Source organism: Saccopteryx bilineata, chromosome 6 (assembly GCF_036850765.1).
Source record: "Saccopteryx bilineata isolate mSacBil1 chromosome 6, mSacBil1_pri_phased_curated, whole genome shotgun sequence".
Classification (NCBI taxonomy): Eukaryota; Metazoa; Chordata; class Mammalia; order Chiroptera; family Emballonuridae; genus Saccopteryx; species Saccopteryx bilineata.
In genome coordinates, this window is record NC_089495.1 from 149,643,901 (window position 1) to 149,664,462 (window position 20,562).

General features: G+C 47.9%; 1 protein-coding gene across 1 annotated transcript in view; it reads right to left on the reverse strand.

Moving 5' to 3' along the window:
- Positions 1-11,748: 11,748 nt before the first annotated feature.
- LOC136309400 (uncharacterized) overlaps positions 11,749-20,562 on the reverse strand; it is a 43,121-nt gene continuing 34,307 nt past the window's right edge. The window contains exons 3-5 of the mRNA XM_066237556.1: positions 14,696-14,816; positions 13,410-13,518; positions 11,749-11,900 (exon numbers count right to left, since the gene is read on the reverse strand). Coding sequence (XP_066093653.1) covers positions 11,749-11,900; positions 13,410-13,518; positions 14,696-14,816 — 382 coding nt within the window. The remainder of the gene's footprint in view (positions 11,901-13,409; positions 13,519-14,695; positions 14,817-20,562) is intronic.

Consider the following 20,562-nt stretch of genomic DNA (forward strand, 5'->3'; position numbering starts at 1 on the left):
CTATGTAATGGGATGGGGTTTGGAGAGCTTCCAGGTTACTGAGCATGTGGGAACTCGGGGGCGCAGTCAGAGAGCACGGGTATTCCTTACCCCTCCCATATACATGCCCCCTGCATCTCTTCGGTCTGGCTGCTCCTGAGTTCGATCTTTCTATAGTGACCTGGTGGTCTAGTAAGTAAAATGTTTCTCTGAGTTCTGTGTGCCACATCAGAAAAGTAAGCAAACCCAAGGAAGGGGGTCATGGAAGCCTCTGATTTGCGGCTCATCAGTTATAAGCACAGGTAACAACCTGGACTTGTGATTGGCATCTGAAGTGAGGGCCTTCTTGTGGAACTGCGCACTTGACCTGTGGGATCTCATGTTATCTCTGTGTAGACAGAGTCAGAGTTGACTTAATCTGTGGTGCACTCAGCTGGTGCCAGAGAATTGCTTGGTGGTGTAGGAAAAACCGCTATCAGAATCACACATATTAAAAAAGCAAAAAGAAGCAGGGAAAATTAATTGTAATAATATATCTATTAAATCAAATATATCTAAAGTAGTACATTATAAAAAGTTATTAATGAGAGACTGTTCACTCTTTCCTCACACTGAGTCTATAAAATCCAATGTGCATTTTATACTCACAATACAGCTCATTTCAGACTAATCACATTTCAAGTGATCAATAGCCATATGTGGCTGGTGGGAACCACACAGGAAAGCAAACATACAGACCACTTTTATCTCCCCATTGAGAAGCCTAATCCTGTTTTCTTTTTACACATCTCTTCTTAAATCAACATATTCCAAGTAATCTCTTGGCTTGAATGACTACAGAACGTCTATCTACAGCCAACATTATGCCATCGTGTGCCTTCAAAAGAGCCCTACCCACAGCAGATGCTCAAAAAATGTTTTGGGGGATAAATAAAAATATGTGAATGAATGATGTTCTTGTCCATATCATGTTGCTGGAGTCATTCTCTGGCTTCGCACTGTGTTGGCTTCCTGCCCCGCTAATGAAAGAGTCTTCTCCATAATTGTTGATGACCAGGTGTCTCCCTATTAGAACAACTATTGTGCAAATAACAACTATGAACTGTGAAAAACACTTGTAAAAGAGCAAACATAAAGTTATCAAAAACAAAAGGAAACTTAAAGACCACATGGCACAGGGTTAATTCGCCATTTTTACATTTCTTTTAACATGCAGGCAGACTTCAGTCAACAGCAAGTGGGGTGGCTAAAACGTGGTAGAATTCTCACAATCGTACTGGCCTATAGGACCAGAGGTCAGAATTTGGGTGCCAAATTCTGCTGGAAAGAGAAGAGTAACCCAGAAGAGAATGAGCCAAAGAGGAAGTCCTCTATACCAGTGATTTTCAACCTTTTTTTTTTTCATGGCACAAACACACACTAATTACTAAGATCAGTGCCCCTGACTAAATACAACCATTTTTATCTCATGGCACAAATAAATTAGTTACTAAAGAAACAGAGGTCAGGGCCCCTTTTTCTAAATTCTGCCCAAATCTCTGGCTGTCCCTTAAACAGCATATATGCGAGATAGACATGAAGATGCCCATTTGGGACTGAAAGAACTGGGCAGAGAATTGTACCGCTGCCTACAATCATGGAGACAGAATATTCCCAAGTGTCTATAATGCATCATTTAGAATGCTCTGGATACAACCCAAAATGACTAGACACTTCACTCCTCCATATCTTACTGGAGTACTCCTTCAAGACCCAAAGCAAATACCAATTCTATTAAGAAGCTCTTCCTACCCTTCCTCTTCAGCCCAGCCTCTGGATCCAGGGCATTCCTCTCCATCACAGTATGACTCACCATTCTGAGTAATTTACTACTGTATTAAGCTCTCTCCCTCATTAGACTGTGAGCTACACAAAGGTAGGAACCTGATCTTGTTCTTCCTGACTTGCCCAGGGCTGAACCCCAAACTAACTGTCAAACAAATGTGTCTTTCTGGGCATGGTAGCACGTGCCTATAGTCCCTCCCTATACTCGAGAGGCTGAGGCGGGAGGATCGCTTGAGCCCAGGAGTTCTGGGCTGTAGTGCACTATGCCGATCGGGTGTCCGTACTAAGTTCGGTATCAATATGGTGACCTCCCGGGAGCGGGGGACCACCAGGTTGCCTAAGGAGGGGTGAACCAGCCCAGGTCAGAAACGGAGCAGGTCAAACAAATGTGTCTTGCATGGAAGAAGGGAAGGAAGGAGAGACATATTTTTCTGAAAATTAAAGGTCTAAAAATAAATGGTATTGTCTTAATTTTATTGAATATACTGGGGTGACTTTAGTTAATAAAATTATATAGGTTTCAGGTGCACAACTGTATAATACATCATCTGTCTATTCCATTGTGTGTTCACCACCCCAAATCAAAAATCTTATAAAAATCCTTCTGACCTAGATTCAAGCTTTATGTAATTCTCACAAGGCTAGAGTTTTAAGTAACAATAACAGCTCTTCACATTTCTGTACCATCTATAATTTACACAGCACTGAACATAATCTTACTTGATCCCTTTGACAACCCAATTATGCATTTTTATTACCCCAATATTACAGATGAGAAGTGCAACAATCAAAAACATTGACTTTCCTACGATCTCTGGCATCTAACTAAAAATGAACAAAACTTTGACCTGAACCTAGAACTTTGCATTTAAGGTTTGTTTTGTTTGCTTGTTCACTACAGATAAGCACTGAGGGTAGAATAAGCTCACCTTCTCCTAGTGTGGGTGCAGCCTCAGGGCTTCACTCCCCCCGACTGCCAGCCTTCACCCGGGCTGCACACCCTACCCAGCCTACTGGGTGTGCCAGGGCTGGGGGCTCCAGAGGCTCTGACACACCAGCTCCTGGCTGAACTTCAAGACCCAACTCTACTTCATGGGGCCAGTACTGTTCTCGGGCTCAGTTGTACAGGACTAGCTGCTCGTTTCCTCTGAGTCCTGCCACCCGGCTCTGCATTTGAGACTCGCATAGGAGACCTCGTGGAGGATGGACTGTGAGGTGAGTCTTTGGATGGTTAAGTGTATAGACAGAGAGGAATGTGCAAAGTGCTTACCGCAAGATTCTGTAAAACAAAATTGCCCAGGCAGGAAAGTCCACAGTTTATCTTCAGGTTTTATCAAGACTGGCACAAGAAGGGCTCTTGTGGGTTAAAGAAGCCCCGCCTCCACTAGGGCCTCTTTCTCTCCAAACATGGGTCTGCCCCTCACCTGGGACATGAACCTGAACATGGCTGTACATCCCACGGTCAGCTTTGGGGGACAAGAGGGATGTCTGCAGCTGTCAAATCAAAGGGAGAGAAAGTCTCTGAGATTATCCGGTCAGCCTGACCCCACCCACGAGCAACACACTCTCAGGGACATCTACACACGTGTTTGCTAGGGGCCCACTGGTGAACAACAGGTTCCACCTGATTCTTCACAAAGCAACTTGAAACAGCCGTTCATTTTTGGAAAATTCCGATCTGTGCCCTGGGACCTGCCTGAATCAGAATCACTGTGGGTAGTTTTTAAAAATAGATTTCTCCCCATTTCTCTTGTGGTAATAATTCTTATTCCCTAGGTATAAAATGGATTGTTAAAAAAAAATGACTCCCAGACAAGCTCTGTACCAGACAAGCTCAATAAAAATGACCTAGGGAGGAGTCCTTTTAAAAACTCTCCCGGTGTGTCCTCAGCAAAGAGGGTTGGGAGAAATGAATTGCAAAATTCTCATTTCCAGCCCAAATCTCCACCTGGCCCCTCGGCCTGTCTACCCCTGTGCTGCCCCCTGCCGCCGCCAGAGCTTCCGGGGTTTCTCCTTAAGACACCGCTCAATGTTTGAAAAATAAAAGCCATCATTTTCCCCTAAGTCTTTTCTTTTCAAGACTAAAAGGAATATCACAGCAAGAAAACGAGTGATTTGCCTGCTAGGAGCCTCCAGAAATTAGTCTCAAAATAGTATTTGCTTCAGGGACTTTTTTCTTATCATTACTCAGAAACAAAGTCTTGCCAGAGTAGAGAAAATTCAACCTGATTTGTTCCACCTATGTATCAATGTATTCAAAATGCTGAGGAATTTCTTTCCTGAGAGCAGTTTTGTCATGGCAAAGATGGAAGTTCTTCAGGCAAACCCACGAGTGCTCTCAGGATTGGGGCCCCTGGCTCCTCTGGGGCCCGTGCTTCAGAGGCCGCCCTGAGCAGGGGTGCGGTACAACCAGGAGAGATGCCGAGCCAAGCTGCTCTCAGGATTGGGGCCCCTGGCTCCTCTGGGGCCCGTGCTTCAGAGGCCGCCCTGAGCAGGGGTGCGGTACAACCAGGAGAGATGCCGAGCCAAGCTGCTCTCAGGATTGGGGCCCCTGGCTCCTCTGGGGCCCATGCTTCAGAGGCCGCCCTGAGCAGGGGTGCGGTGCAACCAGGAGAGATGCCGAGCTGAGCTTCGTGGGGCAGGCTGCGGGTCGGGGGAGGGGGATCACCTGCAGGTTCACGTCCTGGGAACCCCCTGGGAGCGAAGACCGAGGACCCTCAAGCAGAGCCTGGTCTGTGAGTCAGCCAGTGCCCAGAAGGGAAGACTGGAAAGGCACAGTCACCCGGGCGCGATAGTACAACATAAAAAGAGGTGCTCCCAGCTTAGACTGGGTTTATCTCTTCATTGCCCCGGTGTTGGTCAGGTGAGTCCTAGGCGGGAAGTAGGCTTCCCACTGTGCAGCCCCTGTGGGGGCCAACTGCATCTCTTCACTACAAGTTGGTGTTTCAGCAGGGCCTCAACATGCAATGTGGGAAAAATAGAGAGAGGACTCAGGAGGTCACCAAACCTAGCTAATGTTCATCTCTCCTTGGTAGAGCTGGTTGGTTCAGAAATGCTAGGCCTCAAAATTGTGTTGTTGCCTGAGAGAGAAGAGGAAAGGGACAGGGTAAGGATTCTTGCCACGGGCATGTGTACCTGTCACCTAATACTTCCACAGCACTCAGAACGCTTTCTCATGCTTTGCCCCACGTTAGTGTCTAACAATCCAGTTCTATAAACAAGGTAGCTACCGTTATTCCATTTTACAGACAAGAAAGTTGAGGTTCAAGATTTATATTACTGCTGCAGGAGGTAAGCACAAGTTTCAGCTTGCTACCTCCTAATCTGAGACTCTTTCCAAAAGACCTTCTTCCCACAGGCTGAGGGACCACCTACCAGAGCACACTGGGACCCAGAAGCCTCTGTCCTCACCATTATAGAGACCTATTTCTTTATTATTATTAATTGAGAAGTGGGGAGTCAGAGATAGACTTCCACATGCACCCTGGCTGGGATCCACCCAGCAAGCCTCCTACCCTGCGATGCTCTGCCCCTCTGGGGCCATTGCTCCATTGCTTGGCAACCAAGTTTATTTCAGCACTTGAGGCGAGGCCATGGAGGGAGTTAGCCTCAGGACCCGGGGCTAACTTGCTCAAACCTTTAGAGTCATGGCTGCCGGAGGGGAGAGATAGAGAAGAGAAAGAGAAAAGAAAGGGAGAGGGGTGGAGGGGCAGATGGTCACTTCTCCTGTGTGCCCTGTCTGGGAATTGAACCCGGGACATCCACATGCTGGGCCACACTCTACAGCTGAGCCAACCAGCCAAGGCCGACACCTATTCTAAAAGTATTACCCTTCATGTGTTTAGCACGGCTTCACTTCTGAGAATGACCTGGGATCACAGCCTAGATGGATCAACAAAGCCCTCAGGAGACAAAGCTGGGGCCTCCCCTCGCCATCAGCAAGTCTCACCTGAGAAGTCTTCCTCCCCAGGCCCTGCGGTAGGGCTCACGCATTAGTGGGCCTCCCTCCTTTAATGCTCCCTCCCTCCTCTGCCATCGGGACAGAGTGACGCACTGCACACGGAGGGTTGGAGGAGAGGAGACTAAGGTACCCTGGCCCCAGGGACATTTGACAAGCAGGACTGGAAGGGGGAGAAGGCATGACGACTTAGGAATCCAGAAAGGGGAGGGGTTTGAGCTGAAACCTCTCAAGAAAGGGACAGCCTCACCACAGCCCACCTCACCGGAGCAGCCGAGCTGGGCGCGCTTACGGCTTCTGGCCCTGCACCTCTCCCTGCGGCCGTCCATGCCCCTCGTTCCTGCTGTTGCTGAGAGAACTAAATCCCAGGGTTAAACTGCGAGCAGCGGACGTGAGGGAACAAGAAGAAAGTCGAGGGAGGGCACCTAGAAGGCCACGGGACGGCAGGAAGCCCGGCTGGAGGGGCCGCAGCAGGAGAGGTCCAGCACCACGCGCCCCTCGCTGGCTAACACGGTGACCTTGTACCAAGGGCAAAAGAAGAACTGGACTTTGCTTTCTTAAGATACATTACGACCATCTGCTAGAAAATTGTCGTGAAGGTCATATAAACAAAGGATGACTGGGTGCTCGTCGGGTTATACAGACGAGCTGCACAACCAGGAGTGGACCCCTGGCCTCTGTACCCATCAGGGGAACTGCATGGCTGCATTGCTAATTAGGGGGACAGCACCTGGGAAGCTCCGCCTCTCCCTTCGTCCTTCCTCAGATAGGACACCTGTCCCAACAAAGGAGGGAAGGGGTATTGGAATAGTGAGCCAGGACCTAGAACCCTGAGGTCCCTGTCTCTCTCCGCCGACATTGGTCCTTGCCAAGCTTTCTCACCCGCCCACCCCGTCTCACACACTTGCCTCAGGCTCCCTCTGACGTGCACGGCTACCACTGCAAAGGCAGAGCAAAGAGCTGCTCAGAGGACAGTGCCTCTGAGCTCCCCAAGCACACATCACTCATTCTTCCTTCCTACCTGCAAGGACAGCCCTCTCTTCTAGAGGAGGGGAAGAACGGGACTCTTCAGGGCCTGGAGGTAAGGAACATGCAGGAAGAAGAGACCAGTTGTGTGTAAGAACTTAGAAACCATGAGACCAGCATGTGTGAGCTGGGAGGGATCTGGTCCAGCCCCTGGTTTACAAATGGTGAAACTGAGGCATCTGGAGGGAGAGCCTTGCCCTTTCCCCATTTCCTGCTGGTGGGGAGCCCGGATAACTTGAGTCTCAACTCTGTGACCAAAGCTCGCCTTTGAAAATTGCATTTTGGGGCTTCAAGGTACCTCAGGCAACTCATTTCCAGGAGGTTTGTAAGCTGGAGTCATGAACAGGACCCAACCAATTAAGCCTCAGGACCCCAGCCCACAGGCCCCTGCCAGCAGACACGTTGCTGATCTACAAATGCATGGAAATCATACACAGACCGAAACATAGCACCCAGACACAGACAGCACCCACAGGCACGCCACACGTGTTTGTGCGGGTCAGTGAAAACCACATTAGCACCCTCATATTCCCAGGTGCAGCCTCTGTACTGAATAATTTATACTCATTATCTCATTATCCTCGCAACAATCCCACTCGCTAGCCCCACTTCACAGACAAGTAAATAAGGGCGGGAGAAATTAAGTAACTTATTAAAAATCACACAAATGCTAAGTGTCACAGTAAGATCTCAGATTGCCTGCCCCTAAAAGTCATGTTCTTTCAACTACACCACGATGCCATATATATGTATAGCATATGGTATAGTATAGATAGAATAATATATATTTTATAATAATGATAATATGTAACATCAATACAAGGATAATGATAATATAGATGGTTAATAATGATGATAATGATGATGATAATAATAATAGCTTAGTTTCTAAGATACTCTTTTAAGCCATTCATCATTCTCAACCGTTTCTATAAATTAACTCATTCAGTCTTCACAGTAACCTGAACTAGGTACCAACCATTTTGGAGATGTGAAAGCTGCAGCCCAGAGAAGGTCGGTAACTTTCCCAAGGTCCCCAAGCTGGTAGGTGGGAGAGCCTGGTATGTGAACTCAGCCACTGGGTTTCACAGGGATAAGATGAGATCCAGGCCCATCCTGAGCTCTGGGCCTGCCCTAAGGACAGCCCTTGCCTTCCTTCCATGTGATTCTCTTTGGAGAAATCACTCCCACGGGCCCTCCATGCTTGGCCCCGCTCACCTTCCCCCATTTTACAGCTCCAGTCGGCTCAAAGGCAGAGCTCCGGGTCTCCTGGGAGGCCCGCGGCAAAGGCCGGCAGCAAGAGTGGGCTGGAGGAGTCTGCACCCCCAGGGAAGGGAGCCAGGCTGCTTGTTCAACACCCGAGAGCTTGTGCTCCAGCACACCAGGGCCCAAGGCCATTTTCCACATGGGTTGCTGCCCGTCCTTGTACCTGGACTCCCAGGTTGTGTGCCTCCACACCACCCCTCTCCTCCCAGGCTGGCCCCTCTCTTTCAGCCGATCAACCCATTTTGTGTGAACAGAGGAGTGAAGAAGAGATCAAGCTACACACCCTGAATGCACGACCCCAATAAGAGAAACAAGAACCACCATCTGTGGCACGAGGGGGTGTGGAGGGAACAATAGCCCAGACCCCGTGTTCTGCTGGGCCACACAATGGGCCGCATTCAGCAGTCACCCTGCCGGCCTCTAATCTAGAGGGAAGGGCACAGGTGCGTCTATTAACATTTACTCTCCCTTTCTGTATTGTACTGATAACCCACTTTCTGACCCAACCTCTCGCTTTCTTTTCACTCCACATTATAATTCTGCTTTCTTAAAATCCTATTCAGCTATATTTGAAAAAGAAAGAAAGAAAGAAAGAAAGAAGAAAGAAAGAAAGAAAGAAAGAAAGAAAGAAAGAAAGAAAGAAAGAAAGAAAAGGAAGAACTCTCTACCTTTTCAAAGCACATCACTAATTTTTTTTTCCACCTGAACCGAGTGACTCGTACAAAAGATTTACAATTCTGGATGGTAATGACGGTTCAAGAGCTAAGGGACAGGTAGCATTCTCAGGCCGTATTTGTAAGTTCACTAATAGAAATCAAACACAAAGGATGAGCCGGACAGCGAAACACACAGTGTCACACACACCAGATACCAGGACAGGTTAAAGGCTCCCAATCCGCTCCGCCTCTCGAAGAGCCTGAAATTGACACCTCACAGGCAGACTCCGAGTGGACTGTCCAATAGTCACCCAGTGGTCAGCACTGCCAGTCACCTTGCTATTTGTTTTTAACACGATTGTGCTCAAAGTAAAATGGAGAGTTTAATCAATGAGTAATGATTCTGGAAGCAGGCATTGCCTGAAACCTTCTTTAGCTCTTCTTCTGAGAAAACTAGCAAATTGCTGGTCAACACAGAACGTGGCGTCCTGTGCAGCCAGTGCCCTTTGCTCACTACCAGAGCCCCCCAGACAGAGGTTAACCATATTGATCGTTAGAATGTCCTAAAACAACAAGTGGATAAATGAGAAGATGGCTGGGAGGCAACCGTGGAGCAGAATGCAGAGGGTGTGGTCTAGGGCCAAGTGTTATGCCAGGCATGTGCTAGTTTGGTGTGGTCTCTTCGTAGTCCCTCTGGGACTTAAAAATAACCCGCGAGCAGAACAAAATGAATAGGCATTTCTAACCCAGGGGAAATCTCCCGGACTCCACGGCTACACTGTGTGGCCACGTAAACATTGGGAGAAATTCTGATTCACAATTTTATCTTAGGGAGTAATTGCTCACAAAGCCTGACCTTTTACCACCCTTGAGAAAAATTAAAATCTCCAAGAAATTGGCCCCATGTACAGGAGAACAAGAACATGGGATAAGTGACATTCCAATTCTGACCCAGGCAAGCTGTTTCTTGGTTGAAAGGCCCCCAGCTTCCTAAGTACAAACGTGTGAGAAAGATGAGGGATTGGACTTCAGCCTCCGAACGAACATGTGATGCTCCTGGCATCAGGTTTGCTGAGGGAAGTGGAGGAGAAAATGTTCTGGTTGTGGGTGAAGAAGAAGGCGTGACTTTTGGACCACTACTTCCTGCAGTCATTATGGCCCTAGGCTGAAAGCCTAAAGACCAAGTCAGCGGAACTCAAGTTTGGAGTCATCTCCTCAGGAATGGAGGCTGTATAGTGGCCACTCTCTCCTCACCCTGCTTTTATAAGACTGTCTGGGAAATACAGGAGAACAGGGAAGTCCCAGGCTGTGCTGTGACATGACCAGACCCATGCAGGAACCAGGCACCGGCCCTCAAATCTCCATGTGCCCATGTAGATCTGGAGAGCGACCCTGGGCTGGTGATAAAAGCAGGGTGTGAGGAATTGTCCTTGCCACGTGCCTGTACAGAAGGATGATCTGTAGTCATCCAAGAGGCCAGGATCTCAAAGTCAGAGGCCTGCAGAGACCAGGCAGACCATGCACATGAGTGGAGTGGGCTGAGAAAGCCGTCTGTGGTGACTGGAGAGCACAGGTCCTGGCTCGCGGGCACCCGCTGCTCGGCCGATCATCAGTGCAGTGCCACACGGGAACACACGCCCAGCACTACCGGACAACCCTGACTTTCCAGAGACATAGAACATCTATTTTTTATGTCGTCCAATAATACAAAAATGTTAAAACACTATGCAGGCCCAGATCTGGACCTCAGACTGTCAGTGGCAACCTTGATCCAAAGAATGTTGAATCTATGGTCTTTCTCATGACCAGGCACCTTCCGGGGTCTGCTTGGACCCGGGATTTGTTTTTCAAGTGAAATTAGGTACATCATTCTGCCTCTCTAGAGTTTGGTTTATTGTGTCAAAGGCATTTAATTCCCAACTGCAATACCAGATGTCTTCTTCCAAGGTTCATTTAGGTATTTGGAGGAGTGTCCTAAGCACCAAAAGTACAGAGCTCATAGTCAAGATACCTGCTCTCATAGAGTTCACATGCTAGTTGGAAGTGTGGGAAGAGACGCATAAAATATATAACCAACCATCCACATATATATATATGTAGTGTGTATATATATATTACATATATAGTTTATATATATACATGCATTCATAAATTCATGCACACCTATACACATGCATATCACACACATGAACACATTCACACTGCAGATAAATTGGGGTATGTGTAGTAGGTAAAGGCAACAGCATTTGAAAATGGTTTGTATATGGAGACTAAAGGAGAAATGAACATCAAAGATGATGCTTACATCTGTGGCTTTGAAACAGGTGGATGAGGAAGACTGAGGCATAGAGGTTCAGAGAGGAAGGAAAAAGTCTATATAGAATGTGTCAAGTCAGAGTTGTGCATTAGACACCCAGGGTGGTACCGTGTGCGGCTCGGCAGACGGCCGCTATGAAAACAGAAACATGCTATGGGTTCCTCAAGATGACTTAAGAAGTCAGAGGAAGTAGATCAAAAAGCTACAAAGCTGCTTGGACTAGCATTGACAGTTGCAGGTCAACCTGCAAAGCTGGCCCGGGAGTGGGCTTCAGGCCCTGCATCACCAGCGTCTCCATCGTGGTGTGCCAACAGTGCCACACAATTATGTTTATGATCTTATAATAAAGTCATGGAAAATGTACTTCAGTAAAGCTTTTATAGCTCTGTTTAGACATCTTACTAAAGAAAGTGTGTCTATCCTTCACTAGAAAACAGACTTGGAGTTAGCTTTCCCTTCATCATCGTCACAGGCTAAAGCCACATCACACAGAGTGACCTTGCCGCTGAGAGCCCTGGAACCCGAGTGGAGGGAGGTGGCGCTGCAGCCTGCCCGCCCCAGGGGCACACACACCCTCCTGGTGTATCACGGTGCGTGGTCACCCGTGAACAGAAGAGCTAACCACTGATCCTCACTAATTAAAATCATTATTACTATACCATGAAAAGTGGTTCATTAGCTCCGGCATGGTGACTGCGCCTACGGTGCTTCTACCTAACAGCTCAGGGCTTTGCGACAACTGCAGCATTTTCGCAGTAGCTGCAATTTTTGACAAAGTGCACACTCACCATCTCCTCCTGATTTCCTGAGTCCTTTGGCCCTCCAAGGTACTTGTCAGTGTCTAGTAATTTCCCAGCCCTCCTCCCAACGGATGCTGTGAAATGTGAAGGTACCACAAGGAGGAACAGAGCCCCGGACTTAAACAAAGGCAGCCTGAGCCTCCAGCAGAAATCAGACCCAGACAGAGTAGAAGGTGTTCTTATGTCAAGTGGGTGGTAAAAATTGGCAATCATTCAGACCAGTAATTCTTGATTACAGAAAAGAGAGAGAAGAGGACTTGGACAGCTCCTCTATTTCGTGAAGCTCCCCCCACCCACCCAGCCCCAGACAGCAGGTCTACCATTAGCAGAGGCAGGGAAATGCTGCAGATCTGGATAGAGTCACTCCTCAAAGTCATAGAGAAAATAATTGCCTTATTAAACAACCCCCACCCCCATCAAAACCAACCTACTCAGATTCATAGTGCCTCCCAATATTGTTTTCCAATGGCCTGGAAGAGTGAAAAGCTTTATCTGAAAATGTTGATGTCCCTACGTGTTTGGATCTTTGGATATCAGAAGATCATAACAACCATAGGTTGGCGTTTAATAATCTTTCACTGTCCAGACATGACATTTGCTATTGCCCCAGTGAAAGCTTGTAGAGAGCAAAGCTATAGAAAACATGGGCGTTCAGTTTAGAATGCAGAAAGTCACAGGGGAGTGTCACTCCTATGCCCACATCAGGAGGCAGATAAGCTGTAAAGTTGTAGCTATTAAACCTATCAGAGAGTTGAGGATGCCAAAACCTAAATGAATTAAATTCCAGAAAGCAATGAGTCCACCTTTGGAAAGAAGAGGCCCACCACTACTCTCATGCTGGTGAGTGGCAGAAGAGGAAGGAATTAAACATAGGCGAAGGTAAGGAGAAACTAGCCAACATTTTATACCTCCTTCATAGACAGGAAGCCCACACATCTCTTCCACACAACTCAGTACCCACATTGCATTTCTTTCCCATCAGCCCTTACCAAAGGTATGGGAGGAGTATATTAAAGACTAGGGAGAGGGCAGAGACCTGAAAGAGATTCCCACCCCCCAAAGCATATGGGACTATCCCTAAATGCAAGACAGTGGCCCACTGCAGGGTGGGGGCAGAGCAAGGGAGCTGAGAAAATCGCCCTGAGACACTACAGACTTACATCCAGTGCCCAGGAGTAGTCCACTGAACCCTGGGATTCATGAACTTGAAAACAGGACAATAGAAATTACTGCACATGGGGAAAGTTTTGGAATGATAGAAACATTTTTTTATTTATTTTTTTAGTGGCAATTACACAAGCATAAACATCTGTCAAAACCCATCGATTTGAACCCTTAAAATCTATGCATTTTATTTTATATGAATCAAATATCAATAAAATATGAATGGATGGAAATATGGAAAGCTGTTATTTAACACATTTATTAAGCATCGTAGGTGGCAGACACTTTACTACTAGATGGGAATAAAAATAGGCTCACAGTATAGATATTGCTTTATAGAGCTTACACTCCTTGAAGGAGTAAACAATTAGGGCATTTTTTTTTCTCATGTGAGGTTTAAAAAATAAAAACAAACAAACCCATAGGAAGGTAGGAGTCGATCTGAATGGCACGTGGCAAAGTGTACTGGTTCATCTGCTCCTCAGACTCATTCTGCCAATCGCATCCGTGACCACTATTTCCTGTGTCCTAAACACAAGGGACAGGGATGGTAAAGCTCCCTGTTCATTGCCCTGGGCAGGAGCCTCTGAAGCTCTGGCACCCGGGTCTGGCCTGACCCCTGCACAGAGGCTGACTTCCCCTGCAGCTTCCAAGAGGGGCTGCATATGCAGTCCTGAAACTCCGGGGACTCGGCGCCCCATGGAGTGAAGTCTGACCAACCAGAGACAGAGCTAGAAAGAGCCCATAAAAAAATAAATCAATTTCTGCCCTGGCCGGTTGGCTCAGTGGTAGAGCGTCGGCCTGGCGTGCGGAAGTCCCGGGTTCGATTCCTGGCCAGGGCACACAGGAGAAGCGCCCATCTGCTTCTCCACCCCTCCCCCTCTCCTTCCTCTCTGTCTCTCTCTTCCCCTCCCGCAGCCGAGGCTCCATTGGAGCAAAGTTGGCCCGGGCACTGAGGATGGCTCTATGGCCTCTGCCTCAGGCGCTAGAATGGCTCTGGTTGCAACAGAGCAAGGCCCCAGATGGGCAGAGCATTGCCCCCTGGTGGGCATGCCGGGTGGATCCCAGTCGGGCGCATGCAGGAGTCTGTCTGACTGCCTCCCGGTTTCCAGCTTCAGAAAAATACGAAAAAGAAAAAAAAGAAAAAAAGAAAAATAATAAATCCATTTCTTCCCTTCCTCCTCCCCCGAACCCACACTGCCACAGGACTCTTCTCGGCAGACACTCTATCTGCCCCTCTGGAGAAATCACCGTGACAGAGACATAGGCTGTGTTTTCGTAAAGCTGGGTCAAACGGGAAAGCTCCCCTGACTCCCCCCCAAATAGCTCTCCTTCTTTCCCTCCCACTTCCCTTCTCCCTTCCCCCCTCACTCTTCCTCTTGAGGATTAACCCCCACCCCACCCCACGCAGTAAACCAAGAACACAGGAGCTTGTCCTCAGGCTCTGTTCCTAGGTACCCAGGCTCATGCGAACATAAAACTGTTTCCCAAAATAATAATACTAGTAGCAACTTTCAATAATTATTGAGTGTTTAACCATGTGCATTTTTCTAAGTGCTTTGCCCGAGTTAACCCTATCTAATCTTCACAATAGTCTCGAGCAGAAAGGATGTATTATCATCCTTATTTTATAAGTGAGAAAACAGACGCACAGTGAGCAAGTGGCAGAACGAGACTCTGCCAAGCAGCCGTCTCTCGAGCTCACCTGTTCACCACTGTGCCAGCCTCCCTCCTTAATATTAGATGAGATCCAATCCGTGAACACGCCTGGCATGATGCCTGTGGCCAAGTGAGCTGATTGAAGACTCCGAATGTCCAACAGGAAGCTAGAAATACGAGTTTGATGCTCAAATGGGACTGACATAGTGCAGCCAAGGGCCTGTAAGTGTTTCCCCTCATTTCTTTAAAGCAGCTGCATGCGCCCCTGTGCACAGGTGAGTGTATGCACACCCGCGCACACTCTCGTTCGTAGGAGTCCCACGAGGTGCCCCAGCACACTGGCTAGGGGAACAGAGCACACGTGTCCTCTTCACTCTGTCCATCCCTCCCCCAGCCCTACGGTCCTTGCAAATGCGCTGAGAGACTTGTCACACGATAATGAAACCCTGAAATGTGACGGTTGCAATTATAATTTATATTTTCATTTAACAATCAATTACCCTCCCCTTCTTGGAGGAACATCGCTAAGCTATGATGCCAGCTCTAAGGAGTAGTCGTCTCTGGGAGAGCTGGACAGGGCTGTTGCCCCCCGCCCCCCGGAAGCTGGCCAGAGGAGGAGGGAAAGGTACTGGGCAGGAAGAGTGGGTGACAAAGGGCTGGCTTCCCGGGCCCACAGAGGTGAGCAGGGACCACTCTCTGCCCAACTGTGCCAAGACAGGGGGGAGGGGGGAAGACCCCTCCTTCCTCCTGTCATCCTTCATGTGGCTGTGGGTACTTCCCAAGCTCTAAAATGAGCAAGAAAGGTAGAGCCCCCATTGCAAGTCACCCAGGAGCAGCTCTCTGAAGTTCAGTGTTCGCAAAGCAGGGATGAAGGACGTTTGAAGCAGTGCTAAGCAAGCAGACCCTCTAAGGGCCAGGCGAGGGTGCGGGCAGCAGGCGGAGGCTGCTTCTCTGCGCAGCTTCTGCTGAGCTCTCCAAGAGGTGTGGGGGATCGATGTGCACGCGCTCCCCGGGGGGCTCCGTAGAGCTCCAGAGGCTCTCCGGGGTGCTGTGTGCTGCAAGCAGCAGCAGCCGGGCACAGTGCGGCGCCGCCCGTACAGAAGGATGGGAATGGAAGGCTCGGCTTTTCTCCAGGAGGACGCGTGGAAGGGGAGATCCGAGGCAACACGCGTTTCTCGCTCGCTCTCTTCTCCGCAGGGGTGGGAGCCAGACTGGGACCAGCCTCCCTGCTTCCAGCCTCTACCCTTCTAAATCCTCCCCGTACTGCAGCCAGAATGCTTTTCTCAAGCGCGCCCATCTTACCATTTCACTTAAGGCCTTAAAATCCCTCGTCCTGTAAAATAAAGCCCAAATTCCCTATCATGGCATTTGAACCAGATCAGAATAAAACACCCCAAAACAGATGCCACTTTGACATAAGGATTATTTTTACCTTAAGGCTGTTGAAAACCAACAGGTGCAAAAAGAGTTCTCTGCCCTTCCCTTCCCTGACTCACCACAGGACCTAAACCCCCTCCAGGGAGGTGTTTACCACCTGCTCCCGGCCCGGAAAGAAAACAGCAACTCTTGTCGCTGGAGATGAGAGCCAGTGCTGAGGGGAGTCTGCATAAGCAGACCTTACTAAAGTAACCCTCATCAGTTCCCTCTGGTATTTCCTAGTTACCTCCCCACACTTCTTTGTTCCTTGAAGCCCACGCCCTCTGTCCTTTGTTAAAATGACATATAACTACCCAGTCTACCCACTTCTCTGAGTTTCACTTCTTTTCTGTGAATTCCCATGCATAGAAATATGAAGAACTATATGCCCATTCCTCTATGAATCTGCCTTTTGTTATGTTAATATGCATACCCCAGGTGCTGAACCTGAAAGGGTGGAGTGTTTCCTCCCAGCACTGTCCCAGAACTTCCCAATCCTGTCCCCATCGCACACCCCTCCCGCCCTCCCCTCCACCACACTTAACGGGTTCCCTAACCAGTGTTACTGCTGACTCACCCCTAGAATTCACATACACTCCTGCTTCTCCACTTAGCTTCTCCTCTTGATCCTACTCTTACTAAACTTTTGAAGTTGTTTTGAATATTTCCTTTTCTGGAAGCTTCTTGCATCACCACCAGGCAGCTGATGGCTCCTTTGTCTTGTCCCCAAAGCCCTTCGCTCATACTATGTGCTCACACACTATTGTGATGATTGTGGTGGATTGTGGTGTAACACGTACCACCGATGACTGGAAGCGGTGGGAGAACACGAGGAGGAAACTGCCTGGGTTCAAATCCCAGTTCTGCCTCTTCCCAGCTGTGTGCTCTCAGCCAAACGCTTATCTGTTCAGTACCTCAGTTTTCTCACCTGTAAAATGGGAGTGCTGTCAGCTGCCTTCTCTCAGTAAAGTGGCTGGAAAGATTGAAGTTCTCCAGAATAAAAAATAAGTAAAAGCACGCTGAGTGAGTGAGCAGTCACTATGCGAGATACTGTGAACAAGTAGCTGCTTGTATTCCCAACTCTGAAAACAGAGTTTCGTGAAACATCTCAACTGCTGATCCTGTCAAACGCGCTTACCTGTAAGTGTTGTGAAAACATGTTAAGGGCTGGTACTGTCAAATGCGTTGAGGAACCACTGTGAGCGTTGACATTGTCAAATGAGGTGTCAGATATGGTTATATGAAGACAATGTAACAGCAAGGTCTGTGACATGTAGATCTATATTAAAGATATTGCACCAAGAACAACGGGAAAACAAAGCATAGTCCAAATAAAACACAAAGTTCTGCCTTTCAGCTGGTTGTCTTACAATGGCGGTGAATCCAAAATTCGGCATGGGCTAATTCTTTATAAGCTTCCTGTTGTCCTGGGTGCGAGAGGGTAACTTAGAATAAAGGGTCCCCTAAGGGTGGAATCCCAGGAGGAAAACCAGAGGCTCAGCCCCATCCGCTGTGAGGAAGGCCTCCCCTGAGTGCAGCTGCTGCACCCTTCCCTGCTGACTTCATGCAGCTGGGTCCGTGTGAGCAATGAGATACATGCGGCCGACATGCTCACGTGCAATTTGGGTCATTGGACACAAACACTGGAGTGTTCCATCACTCACATCAGCCCCAGGGAGGGTCAGAGGTGAGACACCTGACGTGGCAGCCATTGTAAGTCTCCTGCGTCTGACCTGGATGACACAACCCACACCCATACCTCGCCCAGAGCCCCACGGTGCATATCCCAGACAATAGGATTGTGTCTTACATGTATGTTACTCAGTGCTGTTTCTGAAAGGCTGCCTCTACTTTGTAGCTTAAAATCAAAGTAAAAGATAAAAAAAAAAAGTACCCATGTGTTTAGAACTGTATCAACTTGTCTATTGAATCCAGGAGGGGAAAAAAAAAATCTTTTTTTTTCTTTTACATCTGTTGGTCACATCATGTCTGAAATTGAGTGCCCAGTTTAGGAAAGGAATAATAGCATTACCTAAAATTTTTGGCAATATGTGTCATAAAAATGTTTACATTCTCTGCTCCACTGATTCTTAATCTGGGAATTATACACAGTGTCTCACATTTCAACATTTTTCAAATTTGGATGCAACCTTGAAATTGATGCTTGCATGGAATGTAGTGTTTTTGTTGTGTTGTTTTTTTTTTAGTTCCTCACAAAAATACTATTAGGTTGATGGTGTATTTTAAATCAATTTATTAGTATGCTCAGACTGCCATAACAAAATATAACAGACAGGGTGACTTAAGTTTTTCTCACAGTTCCAGGAACTAGAAGTCCAAGATCAAGGTGCAAGGCAAATTTGGTTTCTCTCCTCGGCTTGCAGACGGCCACCTTCTCACTCTGTCCACATAGTGCCCTTTCTCTGTGCAGCCACATCCTTGGGGTCTCCCTCACTTAGACGCACACCAGTCATGTTGGATTAGAGACCACCTTTATGACCTCATTTAACCTTCACTAACTCTTTAAAAGTCCTATCTCCAAATACAGTCAAATTGGGGGATGGGACTTCAACACAAAAGTTTGGGAGTCATACAATTTAGTCACGACCAAAGGTGTCTCAGAATCAAGAGAACAAAGCATAAGCTTTCTAATCAACAAAAAGAAGTGAGTGTTCATTGAAGAAAACAAGAGATACCACGTACTTTCTCTGGTGGCTGGAATGCTCTGGGGGCCTAAGACATGGCTGACCACCTGAGAGGCCCAGGATCAGTTATCAGTGGGCAATTAGCCCCAAAATTCCCCTTCACTCCCAGGTCTCCCCCAGTTCTGAGTGGCACCCACCATATTCTCTATTGTCTCAGGAATAATTCAGCTCCTTCTAGCTGATAATTCCCACAAAGAACCTAGGAACCACATTTTGTCCCTGACCATAATGAATCTTCTAATTAATCTTTTCTGAGTAAATCTTTACTTTCTTTAACCACAGGGTAACCTTCTACCTAATTCCTATTCCTCCTTAAAAATTCAGTTATGAAGAGGAGTAATTGGAAGTCTCCGCTTCGGTTGGCGGAGAGGCCACAGCTGTATCTGCCCTGTGATTTTAGCTATGTAAAATATATATGCCTGGCCCAAACACAAACTAGGCCAAGCAGCAGCCAGCTCTCCTGTTAGAAACACAGGAAATTGGGTAATTGCGATTGTGTTTTCCGTCTTTAAAAAATGTCCTCAATGCTTTTATAAGAAGAGTCATACACAAAGAAGCCCTCCCCAGCCAGTGCCCAGGTGCTGGGCAGAGCTCCTACCCCCGAGGATTAAGAGTTTAGATGGCCCCAGTGGCTGCCTTGTTCCAAACATTCCATAAAATCGACAGTCAGAAACAGCTGACTGAGAGCATGTTCTCACACGGGTGAGGCTCTACTCCGGGGTGGCTGCCAGCAGCTGCTTTTAAATTTTCCCGCTCGTAGGTTGCTTAGGAAAACTTCCCCTTAGTCTCCCATTTGTTTTGTGCACTTAAACTATTAACTTAATCAAAACTGTGCTGCCTTTGTGTTTTCTGAAAGCTGCTCCCCTCGTCTCTGAGACTTGGGGACACTCAGTTTTGCACTTTGGTCAGAGAAACCCAAGAGCTTGGCCAGCTGAGATGCGAGGGGCCAGGCAGGAGTCCCTCCGGCACCAGACAGTCACTGACGGTCAAGGTCAGGGCTGGAGCTGTTTGAGTAACCGAAGCTGGCCTGAAATTAGTTCCGCTTCACTAATGTTATAAAGTGTACGCAACCAGTGTATTGAGCAATCTCAACATGATGGGATATAAACATGAGTTGTCTCCACTCACTGCCTTTGATCAAGCCTCCGCTAATCTCCCCTTCCCATCCCTTAACACCGTCCTCAAATTCTATGACTTTCTGATCACTTTTGGTTATGAAAAGTCAGATAAGTTTAAAATTTCCACCTCAAACTAAACTTGTGTCTACTCCCCAGCCTCCAAGTGAGCCTCACAGGGCCTGGACTGTTTGCAGTGGGGATTCTGGCTCCTCAGCGCCCCCTCCACGGCCAGCTGCTCAGGCGCTGCCCGGGAAGGGAGTGGGACAAGAACACAAGCTCCCAGGAGCCACTCTCTGCTGGTGGTCTCGGCAGAGCACAGGCAGATGTGCTTGGGGACATGCCCCTCCCCTGCACACTTCCCTGAAAGGGAGGTCCACCAGCTCTTACTTCTTATTGGGTCTTATGGATTGAATATTTGCCCCCCCCCCCTCCAATTTCACATGTTGAAATCCTAAATCCTAATGCAATGCTATTAGGAGGTGGGGTCTTTGGGAGTTGATTAAGCCATAAGGGTGGAGCCCTCATGAATGGGATTGGTGTCCTTTTAAAAGAGATCCCCAAGAGCTCCTGCACGCCCACCCCCAGCATGTGAGGACACAGGGAAAAGATAGCCATCTACAAACCAAGTAGCAGACCCGCATCAGACACCCAATCTGCCGGCAACTCGATCTTGG